We start from the raw sequence: 26,149 nt of genomic DNA, 5'->3' as shown, positions 1-26,149 counted from the left end.
TGTGTGTGAGGGAGTTAGTTCTCTCCTCCTACCAAATGGTTGCAGGGATTGAACTCAGGTTATCAGGCTTGGTGGTAAGTGCCTTTACCTGCTGAGCCTTGTTGTCAGCCCCTAGCCTTGTTACTTTGATAGTAGTTATTCTAATAGGTATGAAATGATTACCTCATTATGGATTGATTTGGATTTCCTTAAGTAGTGATGTTGAGCATCTTTTCATAACTGTTGGCTATTTTTATGTCTTATTTGGAAAAGCATATATTGTTTCCTTTGCCCATTTTAAAAAAAATTTTAAAAAATTTTATTTATTTTTATTTTATGTGTATGCGTGTATTGCCTGAATAGATGGAAGTGCACCCGTGTCATGCAATGCCCGCGGAGGTCAGAAGAGGGAGTTGGATCCCCTAGAACTGGAGTTACGGACCGTTGTTAGCTGCCATGTGGGTGCTGGGATCTGAACCCGGGTCTTCTGCAAGAATGTTCAGTGCTCTTAACCACAGAGCCATCTCTCTAGCCCCTCCTTTGCCCATTTTTTAAATTTAATTTTTTAATTTTTCTGAGAATTTTATATATGAGCACTGTATTTACATAATTTCTGCCCCTCTCTCTCCCTCCTCCAGCCCCTCTGTTGTCCCCCCCACTCCCTCATATTCATGACCTATTCATTTTTCATTATTATTGTGATTTTATACACACACACACACACACATACCTGAGTGTGTGTATATAAAACCTACAGAGTTCATTTAGGGTTGCTAGGATGTGCACATATTTAGGGCTCATCTGGAGACAACTGATTCTCCTTCTCCAGTAGCCATAGCTTCCTGTGGCTCTTCGTCTGGGGATGGGGGCCTTGTGAAATTTCCTGCACCCATGGTGGAGCGTCTTTATGGAGGTCTTGGTTAGGCAACTATATTGCTGAGATCTCATGGGTGCAGCTTCCCTGTGATGTCTAGAAGATACCATATAGCAGCAGGCGCCCTGTTCCCCTGGCTCTTACAGTCTTTCTGCCCCCTCTTACACAATATTCCTTGGGCCTTATGTGTGGGACTTGTGTTATAAATGTACCAATTGGGGTTGGGCACCCCGAAGTCACTCTCCACATTTTGGCCAGTTGTGGGTCTCAGTAATAGTTTCCAGCTGCTGCAAAAAGACACTTCTTTGATGAGGAGTAAGAGTTGTAGTTATCTGTGGGTATAAGGATAAATATTTAAAATACAGTTAGAAATAATATTGGATTAGGAAAGTGGCAGTAGTAGATTCTCTTCCAGGGTCTATGACCTCTCCAGCCACGGGTATTTGGCTAGGTTTATAGTTCCAGGCGTGAATTCCTTCCTGTTAAGCAGGCCTTAACTTCTAATTACCTAGCTGTTGGAGCCCCCTAAGATATTATCCCCCCAAGATAAAAGTGCTGCTATTTCACTATTGAGGGTATCTTGCAAAGCTGGTTGCTGTGGTTTTGGACAGGCTTTACAGCTGGGCCAGACTAACGACTGCTTTTTGCCCTTGGCAGCTTCCAGTGCCATGAGAGCTAGCCTTCAGGGAGGAGGCTTCTAGGTCAGCTCCAGCTCAGTTACTCCAAGTCCTGTGTCTGAAATGTGTGGTGTCTTCAGCAATAGGGTCTTGCCTTCAGGTTCTGGGAGGCAATCAAGGTATCCATCACCCATTAAAAAAAACTATTTTATTTATTTTAATTTTATGTGTATGCGTGTATTGCCTGCGTGTAGGTAAGTACACTCGTGTCGTGCAGTGCCCGCAGAGGACAGAAGAGCCTGTCGGATCCCCTGGAACTGGAATTACGGACAGTTGTTAGCTGCCATGTGGGTACTGGGATTCGAACCCCAGTCTTCTGCAAGAACAGTCAGTGTTCCTAACTGCTGAGCCATCTCTCCAGCCTCTCATCACCCATTTTTTAATTATGTTGTTTTTTGTGGAATTGTGTGACTGCCTTATATATTTAGGTAGTAATCCTTTATTAGATATATGGTATGGAAATATTTTCTTCCTACCTGTAGGCTATTTTTTATTTTGCTGATTGGTTCTTTGTTCTGCAGGAGATTTTTTTAAAAAATATTTTTTTATTCATTATTTTTATTTTATGTGTACATGTGTATTGCCTGCATGTATGGAAGTGCACCCGTGTCATGCAATACCCGTGGAGGTCAGAAGAGGGCATCAGATCCCCTAGAACTGGAGTTAAGGACAGTTGTTAGCTGCCATGTACATGCTGGGATTTGAACCTGGGTCTTCTGCAAGAACATTCAATGTTCTTAACCACTGAGCTCTCTCCAGCCCCTCTGCAGGAGATTTAAAAAAAATTCATTATTATTTTTTTGTTTATGTGTATGAGTGTATTGCCTGCCTATCTGTAAGTGCACCTGTGTCATATAATCCATGCAGAGGCCAGAGGAGGGCATTGGGTTCCCTGAAACTGGAATTACAGACTGTTTTTAGCTGCCGTGTGGGTGCTGGGACCGAACCTGGGTCCTCTGCAAGAGCAGCCATCTGTTCAGGCAACCCGGTCTCACAGAGATCCGCCTGCCTTTGCCTCTCAGGTGTTGGGATCAAAGGTGTGCGCTGCTGCACTTAGCTCACTCAGTTTGAGTAAGAATTTCTCGTTGCGGCTGTAGCTAAAACAGTGTAGTAGAAAACCATTTAGAAATGGTAAAGACCATGTCTTTGAAGCATTGCCCATCTGCTGTATTATGACCATTAATTTTCAAGTTTGTGAGTGGTTCTAGCAAAGAACATTAGACTGATATGCTAGACATGGGGAAAGAAGAAACAAAAGTATCTTTTTTTAGTTTATGAAATTACAAACCTAGAATACCTAATAGCCCAGTTAAAAAAAACTAGAATTTGATAAGCTAATTTACATATAAGATGTAGGTAAAAAAAGTCTGTTTTCTAACAGAAACAAAGTAAATTGATAAGATATTTTATCTATAATAGGTATAAAAACAGTGATACACTTTGATTAATTTTGAAAGCTTCAAAGCAAACCATAAAGCTTCTATTAAATGGTGAGCTGAGCCAGGCCTGGTGACTCGTCTTTGTTGCAGTCTAGAAACCTGGCAGGGGCTGCTTGAGCTCTAGGTCAGCCTAGACTACCGAGGGGACAGCAGAAGCGGCAGCAAGAGCCAAAGCAGGGTGGAGGTGCAGCTGAGGAGGGAAAGTGCTTGCCGTCCAAGCATGAGGACCTGAGCTAGATCACCAGAACCAGGTAAAAACACAGGGTGTGGTGCTGTACACTTAAAATCTCAGCACTGGGAGGCAGCAAGAGCTCCTTGCGGCTTGCTGGAGGGCCCTCTAGCCCAGTTGACGAGCTTCAAACCAACTTGTTTCAAAAAAGAACTACACTTGTTTGTCATCTGGCCTCCACATGCATGTGCACATAAGTGCACATGTATCCAAACACACAAACACCCTGTACATGAAATGTACACACGTGCATGCATACACACTCATATATACCCCACAGAACAAAAAAACCTTGGACAGCGTACATGAACATCCACATGTGTACCTGTGTGCAAAAACACACATATATGCACAACCCAATTAAAATTCCCAAACCAAACAATGATCTGAGAAAAAATAAAGTGCTTTTGCTTGGTAGTCTCAGGTGGTAAGGGTTGGGTTCTAAATAAAAGTAAAAAAAGTTCCAAAACCATAAAAATAAATTTGTGTGGAAATACTAAAAATGGTTAAGTAGGATTGGGGAGGTGACTCATTTGCACAAGCCCGGCAACCCAAGTCTGATCCCAAGACCCCCCCATCCCCCCCAAAAAAACCCAGAAAGCTGGATGTTGTAATCCCAGCATTCATCCAGTGAGCAGGGAGGCAGAGACAGGAGACTCCCCTAGAAGCTCATGAACTAGTTAGCCAGAGTACACAGCAGAGCCGCACAGACAGGAGAGACCCTGCCTCAACAAGATGGAAGGCAAGAACCGACTCCTGAAGGTTGTCTTTTAACCTCGACCTGTGTGCCATGGCATGCATGGACCCAGGTGTGTGCACACACAGGTACACAAAATCAAGTTTTAAAAATGTTTTTGATTTGGGCCTGGAGAGTGGCTCAGTGGTTAAGAGCACTGACTGCTCTTGCAGAGGACCCAGGTTTGATTCCCAGCACCCATGTGGTGGCTACGGATTGTCCTTAACTCCAGTTCCAGGGGAATCTGAAGCACTCTGTGGACTTGCATGATGTTTTTGATTTGGGGCTGGAGAGTGGCTCAGTGGTTAAGAGCACTGACTGCTCTTGCAGAGGACCCAGGTTTGATTCCCAGCACCCACGTGGTGGCTACGGATTGTCCTTAACTCCAGTTCCAGGGGAATCTGAAGCACTCTGTGGACTTGCATGACATGGGTGCACTCACATACATTCAGGCAATACACTCATGCACATAAAATTAAAAAAAAATTAAAGATTTTTGATTCAAGAATTTCATACAGTCAGCAGGGTGTGGTGGTGCACACCTTTAAACCCAGCACTCCGGAGGCAGAGACAGGCAGGTATCTGTGAGATTGAGGCCAGCATGGTCTCCATAGCGAGTTCCAGGCCAGTTGGGGCTGCAGGAAGACCTTGTCTCAAAAAATAAAAAAAGGAAGAAAAAGAATTTCATACAATGTATTTTGATCATAATTAGGCCCCTCCCTCACCCCTACTTTAGCCCCTATTCATAGCCTCTAAATTTTTTAAAGACCTATTGAGTCTAATCTGTGCTTCCTAAATGCACTTGGATGTGGGTCTATCCTTTGGAGTCTGGTCAACCTACCAGGCATCATCCCAGTAAGGAAAACTGACTCTCCCTCTTTCAGCATCTATCAATTGCCAGTAATCCTCAGCTAGGGCTGGGGTTTCCTGCTCACCTCGCCCATCCGTGCTGGGTCTCTGGCTTAAGTTTGCATGGTCTTGTGCATGCTATCATATGTGCTGTGAGTCCATATGTGCATGTACCCTGTAGTCTGTCCAGACAACACAATTTCCTTGTATTCATCTAACACCTTTGGCTCGTACAACACACAAAATAAAATTTAAAAAAAGGTTGAATGTCAAAATGTCACAAAGCCAGTAACTAGACAAAAGACCTGGATGGAAGTACATGTCTCCCAACATAGTGATATCCCAGCTTTCTTGTGGTACAGTGGCATGGTATGCTCATGCAACCATTCCGGTTTTCATTTTCACCACAGTGTTCGGGCAGTGGCATGGGATTTTCGGTACTTTAATGAGGAGGAGAGGGAATGTTGATACAGTTAAAGAGCAGGCTTTGTAGATGATTTTGCCAAACTGAGCTAATGTGAGTACTCTGAGTTGGGTTAATAGTGTTTAAAACTCAATTTTGACTTAAAAGTGTTTGTATTTTTTCCTTGTGTTTTTGAGACAGTGTCTCCTGTAGCCTTGTCTGACTTGAAATTATTTACGTAACAGGATGAATCTGAAATCCTGATCCTCCTGCTTCTAAGAACCCTCAAGTACTGGTTTTACAGGCATGTACTGTCCTGCCAGCCCAGTATTTTCGGTTTATAATGGGATTATTGAGAAATGACACCATCATAAGATGAAGGAGCCTCAGTACTTGGCAAGCAAGTGATACCAGTCCTCAGATTAGGCAAAGTTAGACCCAAGGATAGAAGAAGAGGTGAAGGTTGATGGGCTTTGAGGATGGAAGAAGCAGCTGTAAGCTGAGGAGTGCAGTGGATTTTGCCTTGAAGGCATGCAGCAGGGTGTCCACCTTGATTCTGGTTTCCTATGCTTCAGTTTGGATTTATGACTGCTGAACTATTTGAAGTAAATTAATCTTATTTTAACCCACCAAATAATGTCTTACAAGGGCAGCAGGAAACTAGTAATGCAGCATACTTACTAAAACCTGGACAATAAGCCAAAGTTACATTTAAAATGTTTTGGAATGATTTCCAGGCAGCATCACGTCAAAATCTGAATTTCCAGATTGTTTGGGGACAAAGAAACAAAACCAAAAACTTCATCTGGGCCTGAACCTGCAATATCTAAGAGGTTGTAGTTTTTAAAAAAATGCTAGTTTGGGGGCTGGAGAGATGGCCCAGCAGTTAAGAACACTGACTGCTCTTGCAGAGGATCTGGGTTCAAAATCCAGTATCCACATTGGTGACTAATAACCATCTGTAACTGCAGTTCCAGGTGATTTGACTCCTCTTCTGACTTCCAGGGGTATTGCATGATTTGGGTGCACTCACATGCATGCAGGCAGTACACTCATTACACTCGTACACATATAATAAGAATGATAATAACTGCTGGTTTGATACTTTTAACTTTGTTTTGTTGTGTGGTTTTTGAGTCAGAGTCTTACTACATAGCCGGCTGGCCTTGAACTCTTGCTCCCCCTTCCTCCTTAGTGCTGGGATTTCAGGTTTGTAACCCAAGTCTGGTCACTCTCATTTTTTTTTTCTCTAATTTTTTTTGTTTTATTATTAAGTAATTTTTTTGCTACTATGTGTGTATGTGCGTACTGCAGGGCATCTGTGGAAGTCAGAGGACAACTTTGTGGCGTGGGTTCTGTCCTCCCACTTTTTCATGGATTTTGAGAGTAGAACTCAAGTCGTTAGGCTTGCATGGCAAGCTCTTTATTGGCTCAGCCCTCTTACTGGCCTGTTTTCAAAAATTTTTCTTTGAGACAGTCTTGGGTCTCCCAGGCTGGTTATATAATTGAGGAGGACTTTGGACTTGTGATTCTTTTGCCTCTACCTCCCAAATTCTGGGATTACAGGTGTGTGCCACCATACCCATCTTTTTAATTCCAGTTTTAATGAACAAGAATGGCTTTTAAAATGTCTGATTGCAGCTATCTGTGTTATTAAAATCAGATACATTGAAAGGGCTGTGGACATAGTTCAGTGGTAGAGCTCTTGTCAAGTCAGCATGAGGCCCATGGTTCAGTCCCCAGTATCTCAGGAAAAAAAACCCCAAAACTAACATGGAAAGCAGTGATGTTTTCCTTAAATGGGTAACATGTTCTCATTGTGTTTTAATCAGAAAGGATGTAATAACAGTGTTGTCTGAGGAGCTAAAAGCATATCTTAACAGGAATATATGCATGTGCATGGTATTTGCTATTTCCTGTTTTTATTCTCTTATAGTCCATCAAAGATTTTAAGATAGAGAAATACATGCAAATGTTTATGCACAAACTATAAGAGTTCTGAAATTATCTTTACAGTTTTGCATTATGTCCTTGCATTGACAGCTTTGAACATTCAACTTATATTTCTGCTATAAGATCAGCTTTCAAATCCATGTTTTTCTTCCTAGACTTTTCTTCTATGTTTAAGCTTATTTTCTTATTACTTAATTAAAATGATTTTATTTTTAATTATGTGTATGTGTGTATGAGTGGGTGTGGGTATGCGCATGGTAGAGTAGATGCCCACAGAAGGCAGGGGTGTCAGATCCCCCTGCAGCTGGAGTTAAGACGGCTGTGAGCTCTCTGACATGGTGATGGGAACTGAACTCATGTCCTCTGGAAGAACAGTAAGTGCTTTTGACCACTGAGCCATCTCTGCAGCTCTGCTTACATTAAGCTGGCTGTATTTTATCTCCAAAATAACAACAGAAAAAGTGTAAGAAAATTTGACTTTTGGCTACTTTGAAATTCATAATAATTTGAAATTGGGTATATTGGCACAGGTTTATAATCCTGACACTTAGAAGTTTGAAGCAGGAGGGTAGTGAGTTCAAGGATGTCTTGGGCAACATGTATGACCCTGCCTTAGGAAAAAAAAAAAAAAGAACAAGTGTAGGAACTATAAATATAGAACATCCACAGTTTTTAAACATCTTCACTGTAAAGATGCAAACAGCCTAATTTATATTGTATTGCAGATAGTTTTAAAACTTTAGCATCTCAATTTTCTTAATTATGAATTGTGTCAAGAATTATACAACTTACAGATTAAGATAAATTGCTTAACAAAAACAACACATTTAAGAAAATAAGATAATGCAGAGGCCTAGAATTAGTGTGGCATCTCCATCTAGAGATGGGCTGGAAGAGAAGCTTTATTATAGTTAAGATCCCACTAAAAACGAAAATAGCTGTTTGGCCTATAATGCAAAATGATTATGCTCTAAAGAATGTTTGTAATGAAATTTAAGTCTTGAATAGTACAATAAAATAATCAGGACGGAGGGTTTATATGTTAAGGAGTAAAAAGTACAAACACTTTAGGGAAATCATAGAAATGTTTTACAATTGGTATTGCAAAATGCCTTTTTATGAATTTTAAATGAATGTCCTTTTATTGTGGGAGATGTCAGTGGGAATGAAGGTCTATTTCCCTATAGACAACAAACAATGTTGAAGTAATATCATAGTTTTAGGGAATAAGAAATTTAAAGCTTCTCAAGATAAGCTACACTGCTCAGTAGGTTGTATGTGAGCGTCTGCCTTCTCAGCCACTCCAGCTTTTGTAGCAGAGGGTGCGAATGCTCTCAGTCAGCTCTCTAATTCTGACTTTGTGAATAACTTTTTAGTAGATATGATACTCTTTATGTCTTAATTTCTACAAATATATGTACCAACTTGAACTGTTTTATTTTTCTAGAATATTTAAATGTGTAGTAAAATTTGTGGGGGTTAATTTGTAAGGTGAATTGGTCCTTTTAAGAATTACTTAAAATGTTGAGCAAATGGCACTTGCCACCAAGCCTGACATCCTAAGTTCCATCCTAGGACCCACATGGCAGAAGGAGAGAACTGACTCTCATAAGTTGTCCTCTGACCTACAGACAGTACCAAATGTGCGTACACACACACACACACACACACACACACACACACACACAAAAGACTTTCTAAAAATACATTTTATAAAAGTACCTTTTTGTCTTTGTTATTTTTATTTTATCTGTATGAGTATATTGCCTGCATGTATGTAAGTACTACCATGTCATGCAGTGCCTGTGGAGGTCAGAAGAGGGTGTTGAATCCCCTGGAACTGAACTTATGGATAATTGTTGGCTGCCATGTGGGTGCTGAGAACCAAACCTGGGTCCTTTGCAAGAGCAGCCAGTTCTTTTAACTGCATGGTTCTCCAGCCAATACTTCCTATTTTTAATCCCAGCAGTGAAGTTTGATTTCAAACAAAACAAAAATAAAAAAACAAAACCCCACAGCAGCAATGAAAAAAGGACATGGTATATTAGTTACTTTTCTCATTGCTGTGATAGTAACAAAATACCTAATAAAAGCAACTTAAGGAAGGGTGGTTTTATTTTAGTTCATGGTTTAAGAAGAAGCACAGTCCATCATGGTGGGAAAGGTGTTGCAGCAGTAGTCTGAGGCAGCTCGTCACATTGCACCCACAGTCAGGAAGCAGAGAGACCAATGCTGGTGGTAGTTTTCTTCTCCTTTTTACTCAGTCAGGGACCTCAGCACATAGCGTGGTGCTGCCCACATTTAGGGTAGGTCTTTGTGGTGGTTTGAATTAGAACATATCTGAACACTTGGTCCCCCGTTGGTGGTACTATTTGGGGAGAGTCATGGAACCATTAGGAGATGTGGGCATGCTAGAAAAAGCATGCCACTGGGGGGTGGACTTTGAGGGCATGTGGTCTCATCCTACTTTCCAGTCTCTGCTTCCTGTGCCTGCTTGAAGATGTGAGTGCTCAGCTTTCTGCTCTGGCTGCCTCCTTTGTCTTGATGAGTTCTTCATCCCTTTGACATTGTAAGCCAAGGAAACTCTTCTATAAGTTGCTTTGGTCATGGTATTTTATCATAGCAATAGAAAAGTAACCAATACATTTTTCCCTTTTCACTTAAACTTTTCTGGAAACACCTCATAGATATACCCAGAGGTGTGTTTTCATGGTGATTCTAATTCAAATTTACAATGAAGATTGACCATCACACAAGAATATTCTTAAAAATAATAATGTGATTAAAAGGGTGTTGGTTTTATCTAGTAGTTACCACTGGCGAGGTACTATTGATTATCCTGGATTAGTTTAATGTAATAACGTTTCTTCATCTGTAAGTTATTTCACCTTTAAAACAAGTTTCCTGTATATTAATAGCCAGGGTAGATGCTTTAGAAGCTTGAAAGAGGACGTGGTACATGAAAGCTGAGGGTTTGATGACTGCTTTGCAGGAAAAGTTCTTCTTTCTGGTTTTGTTTTGTTTTGGAGGCAAGGTCTCCCTATACCCAGCTGACCTGAAACTCATTATTTGGATCAGGCTGACCTCAGTCTCACAGAGATCCAAGTGCACCACCATGCCCAGCTAAAATGTTTATTCTTACAAATTATTGGGAGCTGGAGAGATGGCTCATTCTTAAGAGCACCTACTGCTCTTGCAGAAGTTTAGATCCCAGCACCCACATCAGGCAGCTCATGCCTGTAACTTCACTTCCAGGGAACCTGACCCTCTTCTGGCTTCTGTAAGGCAGCAGCACATGTGGGTAGGGCACATAAACTCAGGCAGACACACACACATGCACATAAAATTTTTTTTTAAAGAGTAATTTCCCCTTCCTTTGGCTTGTTTATCTTGAGAGTAGCAACTAGACTTGTGTGTGACCACTTGTCAGTTTCTGAACCCTGACAGTGATATGTGGTAGAACTCTTCTTGTTTGCTAGTTTAATAAACTTTTGTGTATTCAGGTAATAGTCCATCTAGTTGTACAGCTCAGTTTGAAGCCAGTGAATTAGTAGCTATGTTAATTTTCTGTTGAGCTAGCATAACACAACTGCTGACCACCTTTTTTTTTGTCTTTTTGAGACAGGGTCTCTGTAGCCCCCAGCTGGCCTGGAACTTGCTGTGTAGACCAGACTAGTGATCTATCTGCCTCTGCCACCCAAGTGCTGGGATTAAAGGCATACACCACCACACCTGGCTCCCACCTTTTGTTTTTTTATAAGAGCAAAATATGTGTTTAGTGATTAGGTTCAGCTGTCCCTAAAGTGCTGAGAATTTAATTTGTTTCAGTTGTCTGTGTCCATATAAATAACATTAAGAGGGGCAATGCTAGCGACAAAGCCTTTAATCTCAGCACTTGGGAGGCAGAGGCAGGCAGATCTGTGTGTGTTCAAGGCCAGCCTGATCTACTTAGCAAATTCCAGGACAGCTGGGACTACAGGGAGACCCTGTCTCTAAAAGCCCCCCTGCAAACCAACCCCCCAAACAGGAGGGGCAATGTTCTTTAGTCAGACATCAAACTCCTCGTAATTGTAAACAAAATTTGAACTTGTTGGGAAAAAGAGTCCTCCATCAAACCATTGTCATAAAATTTGAGTATTGTGGTGCCCTGGAGAACTGGATTAATGGGCAGCATGAATCTGCAGTACCTACTGAAGTATTTATGTCTGTGGATTAAAAAAAAGGCCTAAGGTAGACCTGAGACCTGGGATTTGGGGAATGATACTCTTGAAATATTGACCTGTGATTCAGTTAATACATGTCACCATTACCACTCTGGAATGTATGGGATTGTTATGAATCAGTTACTTGTTTAATTATATTATGCATGGAAATATTTTAACATACAAAAAGATGGGCGTACTATGAATCATTGCAAATCACCCACTTTCTCTTATCCTGTGTTATTTGAAACCTCCCAAACTTTACCCAGTCTGTTTTTTATTTTTAAATTTTAGTTATTTTTGTTTTATGTGTATGTGTGTATTGTCTGCGTGTAGATAAGTGTACCTGTGTCGTGCAATGCCCACGGAAGACAGAAGAGGCTGTTGGATCCCCTGGGACTGGAGTTAGGGACAGGTGTTAGCTGCCATGTGGGTGCTGGGATTCGAACCCGGGTCTTCTGCAAGAGCAACCTGTGTTCTTAACCGCTGAGCCGTCTCTCCAGCCCCACCCAGTCTGATTCTTTTGAGGCAATTGTGATCCATTTATTTTTAAATGGGAAACAGACAATTTTCCTTAGCATGGAAGTATCTCAGAGGCCCTAGATGGGATCTTTATTTTAATGAATTGTGTGGTCTACAAGCTGTTTACCCATGGGGGAACTTTGATGGACTTGAGAAGATTGTTTTTTGGGGAGGTTTCTCTACATAAAAAAGTTTTCTTTCTGTCATTGAAATCTATACTGGGTTTTCGTTTTTCCACCTCACCTGTTCAAACACTTGGTCGGGTGATTAGCAGGTATTTTTCCTTTAACTTGTGCTTTAGACATCACTTTTGTAAAAATTGAAATCTCTCCTAGTTTCATTTTATTAATCATCTTTCCATTTCATTTGAGAAGTAAACGTACGTTAACAATGTGCTAAGTTGAGTGTTAATGGCTATTTTGTAATGATCAGTCTAACAGGTATATATTTCCAGTTGTTTGCTTACCAAGAGTCACTTGTGTCTGCCATGTGAGTTCTGGGAATTGAACCCTGGTCCCCTGCAAGGGCAGCCTGTGCTCTAACCGCTAAGCCACATCTCCAGCTCCAATCTGATATTTTTAATAATAAAAGGTAGAGCTTGCCTGGCTTGTGGCCCTGAGTTCAATCCCCAGCACAGTTTAAAGTAAAAACAAACATAAAACGTCTGAACAATAAAATTTCCCTTTGTCTACCTCAAACAAGAAATGTCACTTCACTTAAAAAAAAAAAAGTTTGGATTGGAGAGATAGCTCAGCTGTTAAGAGTACTGGTTTCTCTTGCAGAGGACCCAAGTTCAATTCCTAGCACCCACATGGTGGTGAACAACAGTCTGCAACTCCAGTTTCAGGGGCTCTGATAACCTCTCTGACCTCCAGGGGCACTGGACAACACAGGTGCATTTACACAAATGCAGGCAATATACTCACACACACATAAAATAAAACAAAGTATTTAAAAAAGAATGTAAAAATCTTAGCTGGGTTAAAAAAAAAGTTTATGAACCAGTTGGTCCACACTGTAATCCCAGCACTTGGGAGGTTAACATCTAGTATTAACATAAGTCTCATAGGTATTTCAGGTCACCAACCTTTACATATAAGGCTATGTACTTATCTTTATTATCAGCTCTCAGGCTCCTTTTATGTCAGTCTATTCATATAAACCAATGTTCACATTGCTAGTTTGGGCTTATTTAAAATGACTTAAAGTCAGACACAGCAGAGGCACACATCTGTAATCCTAGCTCTCAGGAAGCGGAGGCAGGAGGACCTGGAACTAGTTTGAGACTAGCCTTAGCAACATCATAATACTGTTTCAAAAAAAAAAAGTTCGTATTTATACAATGCCATGTCTCTTGTTGCTGCTTCCCCATACCTCACTGACTGCAGGTTTTTAACAAGTTAACTTTCAGTGTTCTCAAAGCATTCAACTACGTTTTTTCATATTAATGTTCCCCTACTTACTTAAATTTAGCTACCTTGCACAGTTACTAGAAACTGCCATGTGGGTGCTGGATCCAGTGTCTTCTTTTGACCTCCTCAGGTATTGAACAACACAAGTGCACCTAAAGACACACAGGTATAATATTCATACCCATTAAATAAGAATAATAAATAAAATATTAATAAAATATCAAGCATGCAGAGGAGTAGTCTTAATGAGTGCCCACATTCCTGTCATCTGGCTCTAACTGTCAAAACAATTTTCCCATAGCCAGTTAATCTGTTTTCTCAAATTTTCAGTAAGTTAGATATTTTGATTCTATCTTTTCTGAATTTTTAGAAAATGAGGACATATTCCCACAAAGCCCTTATTCTTTTGTAACACTTAAGGAAACTTGGGATTTTCTACTGTCTTGTGGTACTCATTTCATGTCCTATTTTCCCATGTGTCCCCACAAAGTCTTGATGTGTTTTCTTCAAGGCAGAGTGTTAAGTAAAGTTTACTGCATACTGCATCCCATTTGACTCTTTTTTGGTGGGGGGAGGGGTCTTTTTGAGACAGGGTCTCCCTGTAGCCCCAGCTGTCCTGGAACTCACTATGTTGACCAGGCTGGCCTTGAGCTCACAGAGTTCTCTGCCTCCCGAGTGCTGGGATTAAAGACGTGCGCCACCTCGCCCGGCACCATTTGACTCTTATGTCTCTTAATTCTCCTTTCATTCAAAAGTGCCTCCTCTTTATTTTTTAACTAGTAATTTAGCTTGTTGGGGAAATGAGGTGCTTTATCCTATGTAGTGTCTCACCTACTGCCTTTGTCGACTTGTGTCACCACCGTTTTGTCTATCTTCTTCCTGTTTACCTGGAATTTTCTTGTAAGATGGGAATTATTATTTTTATTACTAAGCATATTAGTTTCCTATTTACACTGAAAAAATTACAGATGTACTGGTTTAAAACATAAATTTACTGTCTCTTTGTGTTTTTGTTTTGTTCTGTTGAGACAGGGTCTTATGTAGATTGTGACCAGCACCTCATAATCTTTCTGCTGCCTCCTGTATGGAGCTGCTGGGATTGATGACAGGCAGGAGCCAGCACACCTGCGTATTTACTATCTTACAGTTTTGGAGGGCGGAAGTGACAGTTTTACTAGGCTAATGCTGAGGTGTCAGTGGGTAATTTCTTTGACTTTTCATGGCTGCTAGTTGCTGCCTGTTTTTTGGCTTGTGGACCCTTTTTTTTTATTTTTTTAATCATCTTCAGAGCATGCGATGTAGCCTTCCTTTCTGACCCTGATTTTTCCTCTTTCCATGTAAATTTAGATTCATAGGCTATGGGAATGAGAAAGGATACACATTTTCTGCCCAGGGTGGGATGGTGGCTTGCTCCTCTTAACACACTAAGAAAAATTATGAAGTTGAAGAACTGCACCAAAAAAAGCAAAGGATGTGTGTGTTGATTTGTCTTTTATATATGCATGATGTGATACACAGCACCCAGGAGTTCAAATGAAACTGAAAGCCTGTGTACTTTAAGTCCCCATCTTGCTCATCTGCTTACTCTTGTCTTTTCTGTAAAGTACTACTAAAGCTTTTTGTGTTAGTGATCCCTTTGGGAAAGTCTGTTGAAGCCTATAGAACCTTTCTCAAAACAATGCTTATGAAGGCTAAATAACTGAAGTTAATTACTAGATAAGATGTCTTGAACATTTGTAAATTTAATAGACACTGTCACAATGAACTTGAAGAGTTTAAATCCGTTTGCGCTCAGCTCAGCCATGTCATACTTTAGTCACTTTTATTATCTAACATTTTAGTCTTTGTTCATCTGTAAGTGAAAAACTAATTTTAAGGCTTGGCGTGTTAGCACATGCTTTTAATCCCAGCCTTTATTCCCAGTGCTCTGGAGGCAGAGGCAGGCATATCTCTGTGAGTTTGAGGCCAACCTGGTCTACCTAGTGAGTTCTAGGCCAAATAGGGCTACATAGTAAGACCCTGTCTCAAAAAAACAAAGAAAGAAAACCCACCCCAAATCTCATTGGAATTTAAATTGAGTGAAAGTGACTGTCTTTCTTAGCATAGAGCTATTTGCATTTTTTTTTGTATTTTCTTTTTTAAAAAAGTATTTTTATTTTATGTGTATGAGTGTTATGCCTGCATGTGTGTAAGTGCACCTGACTCATGCAGTGCCTGCAGGGGACAGAAGAGGGCATCGGATCCCCTGGAACTGGAGTTATGGTCAGTTGTTAGCCACCATGTGGGTGCTGGGATTCAAATCTGAGTCTTCTGCAAGAACAGCGAGTGCTCTTAACTGCTGAGCCATCTCTCCAGCCCTGACATTTGTATGTTCTAAATATTGTATTTTTTAATTTTTAGATTTATGTATTTGAGTGTTTTGCCTGCATGAATGTAAGTGCACCACATACATGCAATGCCTGTGGAGGCCAGAAGAGGGTGTCAGATCGCTGGAACTGGAGTTACGGCTGGTTATTAGTTGTCATGTGGGCATTGAGAACCAAACTAGGCCCTTTGGTAGAGCAGTAAGTGCTCTTAGCCCCTGAGCCATTGCTCCAGTCCCCTAAATGTATATTTTTTTCTAAAAAAATTGATTGCATCTGTTTTGTGCTGGGGGCGGGCAAATGTGCCACAGCACATGTGTAAGAGTCAGAGGACAGCTTGTGGAACTGAGTTTTCTTCTCACTATGTGGGTTCTGTAGATTGAACTCAGGTTTTGAGCAAGTACGTTTACCTGCTGAGTCATCTCACTGGTCTACACTCTGCTTTTATTACCTCTCTCTCTCTTTATAAGAATTAAGGATAAATATAAAATAGTATTTTTACATTCCTGCAGTAGATTGCTACACTCTCTAAATTTATTCTGCATATTTATCTTTTTTGTTAAATTATTCTTTTTTTCCCTTCTTCACTTTCTGTTACAAATACGTGTCATTCTGTACTTTGGTTTTAGATAGATTTTTATTGTGTCCCCCAGGCTGGCCTTGAACTTGAGTCTTCCAGCATGTGCTGCTGAGTGCTGATATCACAAGCTGATTTTAAGAATTCATGGAGTACAAAAATACTACAAAAAGCCATGCAGTTGGAAATGTTTCTTTGCCAACTTTTTACCCCAGTCTTCTCTTGAAAGTACTTGAATTTTTTATTTTTTGCCCATGCTCAGCCTTTACTGAAAGTTACCACTTTCAAAATAATAAGTCTTCTGGATATGGTGGCACATGACTTTAATCTCAGCACTTGGAAGGTGGAGGCAGGTGGATCACTGTGAATTCCAGATGACTGGGGCTACGTATTCAGATGCTGACTCAAATGCATGCGCGCGCGCACACACACACACACACACACACACACACACATTTTGACTTGAGAACGTATACTAGTTTTTCTAGTAGGAAATAAGGATTTTCTTTTATGGCCTTGTCAAATTGTGGGTGAAAAGGGTGGAGAGATGGCTCAGTGGTTAAGGGTACCAGCTGCTCTTGTGGAGGACCCAGGTTCAATTCTCAGCACTCACATGGCAGCTAAGAACCATTTGTAATTCCATTTCCAGGAGAATTTGACACCCTCTTCTGACCTCTGTGGGCATTGCATGACAGTAGCATTTACAACATGTGGGCAGTAAATGTACTCATACAGAAAAAGTAAAATTAATAAATATTAAAAAAAATTCTTGGTGAAGCTGGGTGTGGCAGTCAGGTTAGGAGGCTGGGGCAGGAGGACCCAGAGTTGGAGCCAGCCTGGGGAGTATAGCAAGACCTTGTTTCAAACTAAACAATGCTGGGTATGTGGTGTGCACCTTTATCACAGAGACAGAGGCAGGTGAAGCCGTATGAGGTATTTATGCTTTTGTTGTTATGGCCAGGAGACTTGCCTTCCCTGCCATGATGGAATTTATCCCCTCAACCATGAACCAAAATAAATCCTTTTTCCCTGAAGTGGTTTCTTGTCAGGTATTTGATCACAGTAATGAGAAAAGTAGCCAACACAAAAGATTCTGTCTATATGTATTTATATTAACGCATTAGATGGTTTTCTTTTTCTCACAGACGAGATCAGTTTGTTATATTGACAGGATTCTCTGTAAGGTCAGTACTTAGATATGTATAATAAAGAACTGTCTATGCTTTTAGACAGTAAAGAATAAGAAATTGGTTCTTTGGATACATTTATATTCTCATGTTCTTAATGAATTGTTATTGTGTAACAAATAGAATATTCTATATGTGTGCTGGACAGCTTCAGTTGTCACACTGACACACCTGGGTAGGGGAATCTCAGTGGAGCAATTTCCCCCATTGCATTGACCTGTGGCCATGTCTATGGGGCATTTTCTTGATTCTTGAGTCATATGGGAAGGGCCCAGACTATTGTGGGTGGTGCCAGCCCTGGGCAGGTAGGTGATCCTGCGTTGTATAAGAAAGCAGACTGAACACAGGCCAGAGGAGCAAGCCTTTAATCAGTGTTTCTCTGTGGTCTGTACATCAGTTCCTGTCTCTAGGTTCCTGCCCTGACTTCCCTCTGTGATGGTAAGATAAAAATAAACCCTTTCCTCCTCAAGTTGGATTTGCTCACAGTGTTTATCATAGAAAGTAACTAGGACAACATAGAATAGTCTATATAAAATCATTTATCTGAAATAATGGCAAAATTTTTAGAAAAATTTTGGAGACAGTATTATCTAATCACTATATCGTGACTAATATTTAGGTACCATCTCACATTTAAGGTTATAGTACTTGGTGGCTCTATTTCTTGTTGGCACATTTAGATACCTTGATAAGTGATCTCATGTTATTTATTTATTTTTGATCTTTTTGAGACAGAGTCTCCCTGTAGCCCCTGGTGTCTGAGAACTCACTATATAAACCAGGCTGGCCTTGAACTCACAGAGATTCACCTGCTGAGTGCTGGGATTAAAGGCGTGTGCCACCACACCTGGCTTCTCTTGTTAATTTTCATAGCTGAAAAAGATGTGAAAACATAGGATTATGTGGATACAGCAAAAAAGAAGATACCTCTTTGATTCTTTTATTCACTTTACATTGAATAGGCCCCTATTTAGAGAATTGCTTATTTACAAAAATTTGACTTGCTAGGACTAATTTATATATATATAGTCAGTTTTCAGAGTCATAAACCTGAGAAAGAACTGGGATGTGGTGACTCTGATTCTTTGAGTTATATTATTTGGGAAAAGAAAATGGAATAAGGTTTCCTTTGGTTAAATAAAGAAGGGTTAAATTTTAATATTTTCTGTGGAAGCGATTCAGTAGCGAAAGGAATTTGTTATTTGGAAAAACTGAAAAACTTAGGATTTATTTGTTCCTTTGCATAGTGCTTGAAGATCACAGTTGACTTCTGTATTTTAGTTGTTCTGAACCAGTTCTAAGTGTTTGTGAGCCACCCTGTGTGAGTGCTGGGATCTGAACACTGGTCCTCTGATAGAGCAGTAAGTGCTCTTAATTAAGCTGCCTCTCTAGTCCTATATATAGCCTTTTGAGTCTGACTTTATTTGCATAGTGTTTTTGAGATTCATACATGTTTTGTATTTCAGGATGTTCATCTTTTTATTGCTAAGTAGGTAGCTCTCCATCCTGTGGGTATATCAAAGATTGTTTTTTATATTCTCTAGTTGAGGTACTCTAGTAGGCAGAATACTAGCACCTCACCCATGTTTGCACGCTAATCTTCAGAACCTGAGAATGTTTTATTTTATGAAGCAAAAGAGACTATAGATTTAAGATTAAAGACCTTGAGATAGGGGGATTAGCCTAGATTATCTAGGTTGGCCCAGATAGTCATCTGAGTTCTTAAAGGTGGAAGAGGGAAAGAGAAGGAGTAAGGAAGATGTGCCATGAGAATTTGGAGCTGGGAATGGCCCTCAGTTTAGAGCCAGCAAGGAAACAGGAACTTTGGTCCTACAACCTCAAGGAATAGAACTCTGTTCAAAACCCAAAAGAACAGAAGCTGGATGGACATCTGGCACCTCCAGATCCTTTTGCTTTTAGTCCAGTAAGATCTATACCAGACTTCTGACCTTCAGAATTGTATTCTAGTGAATGTATTTTCTTTTAAAACTATCAAGTTTGTCATAATTTGTTATGTAAGTGTTAGGAAACAAATCCGTGGACATTACAGTTATTTCTCATTTTGAGTGATTCACACAAAGCCACTGCTAATATTTACATGTATGGCTTTGTGAGAACATACCTGTTTTTCTTACTAAAGTCCCTAGTATCAGGATTGCTGGGTCATATCTGCATCTTGGTTGCTGCCAACAGTGAGTTCTGTTTGTCAGTTGTTTTGAGTTTGGCCTTTCTAACATAGGTGTAGTGGTAGCACATTGCAGTTTTGATTTACATTTCCCTAATTAAAGATGTGGGATTCCTGTTGCTGTGTTTATTTGCTTCTGCATATCTTCCTTGTTAAAGTGATTGTAATTTTTTTGTTTTAAAAATTACATTGTTCCTATTATGAATTCAGAATTTGTCTTAGTTTCTTGTCTATTGCTGTGATAAAATACCCTGAAAAATGGCAAAAGAGGGAGCAAGGGTTTCTTCCTCCGGCTCACAGTTCCAGGTGGGGTACAGTTAGTCTTGGCAGCAGGAGTGTGAGGCCAGCCTCTCACATTGCCTTGGCAATCAGGAAGCAGAGAGAGGAGGAAGTGGGGCCAGCCTATACAGCCGCCTCAGAGTCCACCCCCAGTCCAGCAAGGGTCACCTTTTTAAAGGTTCCATAACTTTTCCAAGCATTGTGACCAGCTGTTGACCACATGTTCAAACACATGCATCTGGGAGACATTTCACATTCAAACTGCAACAGAATTCTTTATTATGTGTTCTGGTGTGAAGGCCCAAGCTCTGATCTGAAGTAGCAAACTCAGATCTGGACCGGGAAGCCTCAGTTCCCTGAGAACGTGGATATTCTTCTACAGTGATTTCTATCAATTATATACCAGATTATGAGGAATTTAGAACCTTAGGACATAAGAATCATAAATTATTATTAGTTATTATATAAGATTTTATTGATTATTAATTTAGGACTTATATGAGAATTTGTTTAGTTATTAATGTATGAGATTTAGTTATTAATATATGAGATTTTGTTTTATTAATTTTGTTTATTACGAATTTTTAAATCTGACCCGTGACATTCTGGTTTTGGGGGGGTTTTTGGGGGGTTTTTGGGTGGGGGAGAGGATGATTTCACTATATTGTCTAGGCTGGCCTCAAACTCCTGGGCTCAAGTAGTCCTCCTCATCAGCTTCCCGAGTAGCTGGGATTGCAGGTGCGTGCTAGCACAGCTGGCAGGACACATGTCTTGAGCAGATATGTGGCTTGCAGATATTTTCTGCAGTCTATGGTTTGACTTTTCATTGTCTTGGTCTCTTTAGAAGAGTAGAAGAAGTAAATTCTGGTGAAATCCTACTTACCAGTTATTTCTATTCATAGATCATGTTTGAAAACATTTAAACAATCATTGTGTGTGTGTGTGTGTGTGTGTGTGTGTGTGTGTGTGTGTGTGTGAATTCAGGTGTGTATGCATGTGGAAGTTGGAAGACAGTCCTCAAGAGTTGGTTCTCCTCAGCTATGGTATCCAGGGATGGCGCTCAGGCTTGTGAAGCAAGTGCTTTTCCTTGCTGAGCTATCTGGCCAGCTCCTGGTTATGTTTCTGGTGACATCTTTGCCTATCCTAGCATCACTAGAATTTTTTCCTCTGACTTCTAAAAGTTGTACAGTTTTGCACATTGGGTCTCTATCCATTATGAATTAATACTTATATATGGTATAAACTATGGATTAAAAATCATACCCATAAGTTTTTAATTTACTAACAGCATTACTCAAAGACTGTCCCTTTTCTAGTTTCCTTGTTCCTCTTCTCCATTTAGAAATATATTTTAAGGCCTAGAGAGGTGCTTGCTGCTGTTACAGAGAACCCAGTTCAGTTCCAAGCATCCACGTCAGGCAGTTCACAGGCATCTGTGATTCCAGCTTCGGGGGAGTCTAACTAATCTTCTGGCCTCTGACACCCACATTCACATGCATACACACACATAGATATACACACAAACACACAAATTAAAAAATAATTATATTTAAAAATTCTTATTAATTCACACATGTAGTTCTTAAGTACAGCCCCCCAATGTATTAATCTCATTTAATAAAAATCCTTGGAACTGTAAGGAAGGGGAGAGTGGTGTTGGGTGAAGGGACTTGGACTGACACCATTGAGAACTCATATTTAGGGGAATACACATAGGGTCCTCTCATAGAAAAGCTCCGATTATAAATTAAGCTGTGCTAAAGAAGGCGCATGCATGTGGAGAAAATAAAAAAATAAAATTAACGTTATTAGTTTGTTTTAAGTGGAAGGGATCACAGAGATTACCTGCAAAATTGCTATGCCGAACTGGCTCTGTCATGTGTCTGCTCCCTAACCCTTTCCACTTTCCAATTGTTTCATTGTAATATTCTTAAAGTGTTAGTACAGACATTTAAGTATAAATTGGAATTGTTTTATTTTTTCATAGTTGGGGGGGCTAGCATATTTTATCATCTGACAGTAGACCTTTTTTCCCATGAAACTAGAACAAAAACACATGCATGTTGTAAAGTTGTCTTATATTTTCTAATACTTTTTTTTTGCCAGGCATACTGGCTCATGCCCTTAAGTCCCAGCACTTTGGAGGCAGAGATAGGTGAATCTCTATGAGATCCAGGCCAGTCTGTCTGGTCTACATAGTGAATTCCAGCTCATCTGGGGCTACAGGGAAACCCTGTTTCAAAAAAGAACAAAAAGAAAAAGAAAAAAAAAAAAACCCACATGTTTTAAAAAATAAATAGCTTGGCCTGGAGAGATGGCTCAGGAGTTAAGAACATTGACTGCTCTTGCAGAGGACCTGGGTTCGATTCCCAGCACCCACATGGTGGCTACAAACTGTCCTTCACTCCAGTTCCAGGGGAATCTGAAGCCGCCTCCTGATCTCCGTGACATTGCATGACACGGGTGCACTTACATACATGAGTCAATACATTCATACACATAAAAAAAAAAAAAGTAAAAAAAAAATAGCTTACCTTTCATACTATTTAATGGAGACCTTCAAGCTGTGTTAAAGAGCTGAGCCTATATGATGATTTTAGTTTATAAGGTCTACATCTTCAAAAAATGTTTCTAGTATTAGTTTTTATTTTTGTTTGTTTATTTGCTTGCTTATTTATTTTTAGACAGGTTCCCTGTCTGTAGCCCTGACTGCCTGTAGCCGTGTAGAGCGAGCTGGCCTCACACTATCAGTCTTCCTTTCCCTGCCTCTTGAGCACTGGGATTCAGGTATGGATCAGGAGGCTCTGCTTATACTCACGTTTAAATTTTAGACTATTAAAAGCTATTTTGAGGGAGTGCTTGTTGGGTTTGGGGTGGCTTTTTAATTTCTTTTTTCAATCTTTGTTTCCACTTTTCTGCCACAGGGTGGTGGTATGTATCTACCAACTGAAATTCTGTTCAGTGACTTCAGCAACTGATCAAATGTAACTTGTTAAAATTTGATGTAAATTCTCATTAGGCATTCAAATAAATTGTTTATAACAGTAGCTAATCTTTATAGAGTCACATTTGAAGGTTATACAAGGTTTTGGTCAGTTTTTATTTCATATTACTTGAACATTTTACTTGAAAATACTTTTAGACTCACCACAATGTAAAAAGAGAGTACTGCAGGGGCACCCACATGCCCTTTATCCAGATTCACTTATTAACAGTTTATCCCATTTGCACACTTTTTATTTACATACACATGTGTACCTTTAAAACCTTTATTATTGTGTGTATGCACACATGTGCCATGGCATACATGTGGTGGTCAGAGGACAACTTTGTGGAGTCTATTCACTCCTTCCACCTTTGTATGGGTTCCAGGACTAAACTAAGGTTGTTAAGCTTGGGTGGCAGGCACATTTACTGCTGAGCCATCCTGCAGGCCTTACTTATGTATTCTTTTGTGTGTGAAACATTTGAGGCATAAGTCACTCACATCATGACATTGTCCCTAAATACTGCATTGTGTTTTCCTAATAATGATCATAGTCTGTTATATAACCATGAGCATCAATTTCAGGAAATTTAACATTCATAAAATGCTGTTAGTGTACCATCAGTATTTCAGTTTCTCTTTTTGATTCAGTTTAGTTCAGTTTTTATTCCTCTTCCAGTTCAGCAGTCTCAGGCCAATTATGATAGTTAATTGTCATGGCTGTTTAGACTCTTTGAACCTGGAATAGTCCCATAGCCTTTTGTCTTTCGTTACACTGACATTGAACTCCCCTTAGTAGAACATTACTCATGTTAACTGTGAGTTTGACTGATGATTCTTCATAATATATATTATACATTCTCAGCTAGATTGCATAGATGATGTATCTTTTGTAGAGTATTACATATGTCCTGTAAGCCTTTTACTGGTGATATTATATTATATTGTGGTGTTGTCTTTAAAATTTTATTTTGGTTAAATTGAACTGATGTTTAAAGACACAAAAATTGGGCCTGGAGAGATGGCTTAGCAGTTAAGAACACTTACTGCTCTACTAGAGGGCCCTAATCACTTCCCAGCACCCACATGGCAACCGACAACCGTAGCTCCAACTCTAGTTTCAGGGGATCCGGTGTCCTCTTCTGCCTTCATGGGGATTGCATGTACATGGCCCATTTATATTTATATAGGTAAAACACTCATATACATAAAAAAAAATTAAAAAAGATTTTAAAAACACAAAAATTACAGATTTTAATGGGGCACCATGTCATATTTTGATATGTGTATATTTTTGTAAATTTAGGCATATGTGTATAGACAAAAATTACGTGCCACTTGAGGATGCATGAAAGCTAACACGTTTTCTTTGAGGTTTGATACTTACTGCTCTGAGTAGATAATACCTGATTTGACTGGAGTGCTTGAGGTAGTATATTGTTGTCTCTGTATTGTTGTCCCTGGACTGCCAAGGAGAATTTTTTGATACCCTACTCTTTACCTGCCAGTCTCTATAGTTCAAGAATGAAATCTGAGTAGATGACTAATATTAGATAACACAGAGGTATAAGAAATGGAGTTGTGGCAATTTTAAGTCTCACAGAAGTAACAATACTGAAGCCAAATAATGCTTTTTTTTGTTTTGTTTTGTTTTGTTTTGTTTTGTTTTGTTTTTTTGTTTTTGAGACAGGATCTCCCTGTAGCCCCAGTTGTCCTGGAACTTGCTATGTAGACCAGGCTGTACTTAAAATCACAGAGATCCACCTGCCTCTGCCTCCCTAGTGTTGATATTAAAGGCATATGCCACCACACTCAGCTCCAAACAACTTTTAAAAAAGATTTTATTTTTATTTTAAAAAATTACATGTGTGTTGGAGTGGGGTGGGTTGTCCATGTGAATGTGATACCAGTGGAGGCCAGAAGAGGGCATTTGTGAAGTTAACAGGCCCTTGTGGGCCACCTGATGTGGTGGGTACTGGGAATCAAATAGGTCTTCTGGAAGAGCAGTAAGTGCTCTTAATAACTGAACCATCTCTCCAGCCCCTAGAGATAGTTCTGTGACCTGGAAGATTTCCTTAATATTTATAGTGTGTTCCTTTTAGGATAGTCATAATATTCTCGGAAGGCAATGATTACCTGACTTTTTGCAGGAAAGCTATTTGTGGCATTAATATTAAGGTGGTATAATGCTGTTTTAGGAGAAGTCTGAGTTGGATTTGCAGCTCTGTTGCAGATAGTGAATTGAAACATTTTGCATGCTCTTACATTTAATCCATTTACTTTGATTACATATGTATATTACATATAAAATACATATTTCCCACATACTGTAGACATCAAAGCATTTGAGGTATGAAATTAGATGAATATAAAGTAATTTGGATGCTAAAATGCCCATTAAGTTTAACTGTTAAAAACTGAAAAATTATTGGATACTGCTGTGAGTTGTGATTTCTTCCATCAACTACCCTGCAGAGTATCAGGAGAAAAAAATTGCCTCCATATTCATCTAGTTTGTCCCTTGATTTTACAAAAAAATACGTTGCTTAAATTTGGTAGTAGTTTGTAACTGCTGATTTTGACATTCATCTTCTGACTACTAAATTACGCCCTGAGGCTCAGAAGAATCCATTGTGCCTTCCTAAGTGCCTTACTTCATTCTAAGAACTTGGACATTAAGTTTTTATTTGAATATGGTTTTAAAAATTGTTTTTATTTTCATTGTTTAGGCAAGACACCTGTGTAGATTCTACTTCATCCGTGAGGGAGAACAAACAACCAGAAGGCTTGGAATCAAAGCAAGGTATGGATAAAATACTTTTCCCATAGAGCACCACTAATAAATTTCCACAGTCTTACAACTTACCTCATCTTATAGATAGGGAATGGAGCGCTTTACGTAGTCTATGAGCAAAGGATGAAAGAGTACATTCTTTATTTCATAGCCTCTTAGCTGCTGGCATGGCCTAAGTGTTGTGTAGTTTGTTTATAGATGCCACCAGAATGGTTTTGCCATCTTTAATGGTTTTATTTCAGTGATTTCTGTTGCATATTTTGAGCTGTAAGACAGTGGAGTTAAGTTAACTGGATAGCTTTGGGTTGTCTGTGGAAAAAAGCTGATAACTTGTAGGATAACTAACTCCCTCCCTCATCTAGATACTTTGTTCTTATTTACCTTTCTTCCTTAGAGAAAAAAAAAAATTCCTTTATTGCCAGCTAGTAAATATAAAGTGGCAATTTTGATTTATTTGAGCCTCATAGATCAGTCTGGCTAATCTCTTAAGTGCTTTTTAAAAA

At 39.6% G+C, this 26,149-nt stretch overlaps 1 protein-coding gene across 2 annotated transcripts in view; it reads left to right on the top strand.

The window, feature by feature from the left end:
- The window catches only part of Caap1 (caspase activity and apoptosis inhibitor 1), a 63,748-nt gene that overhangs the window by 14,002 nt on the left and 23,597 nt on the right, over positions 1 to 26,149 (top strand). For both annotated transcript variants that reach the window (XM_029561536.1, XM_008828948.3), the window contains exon 5: positions 25,582 to 25,655. In XM_029561536.1, coding sequence (XP_029417396.1) covers positions 25,582 to 25,655 — 74 coding nt within the window. The remainder of the gene's footprint in view (positions 1 to 25,581; positions 25,656 to 26,149) is intronic.

This window comes from Nannospalax galili, unplaced genomic scaffold (assembly GCF_000622305.1).
Source record: "Nannospalax galili isolate Female #2095 unplaced genomic scaffold, S.galili_v1.0 scaffold52, whole genome shotgun sequence".
Classification (NCBI taxonomy): Eukaryota; Metazoa; Chordata; class Mammalia; order Rodentia; family Spalacidae; genus Nannospalax; species Nannospalax galili.
Note: the sequence above shows the minus strand (reverse complement) of the source record. Positions and strands in the feature narration are given on the sequence as shown.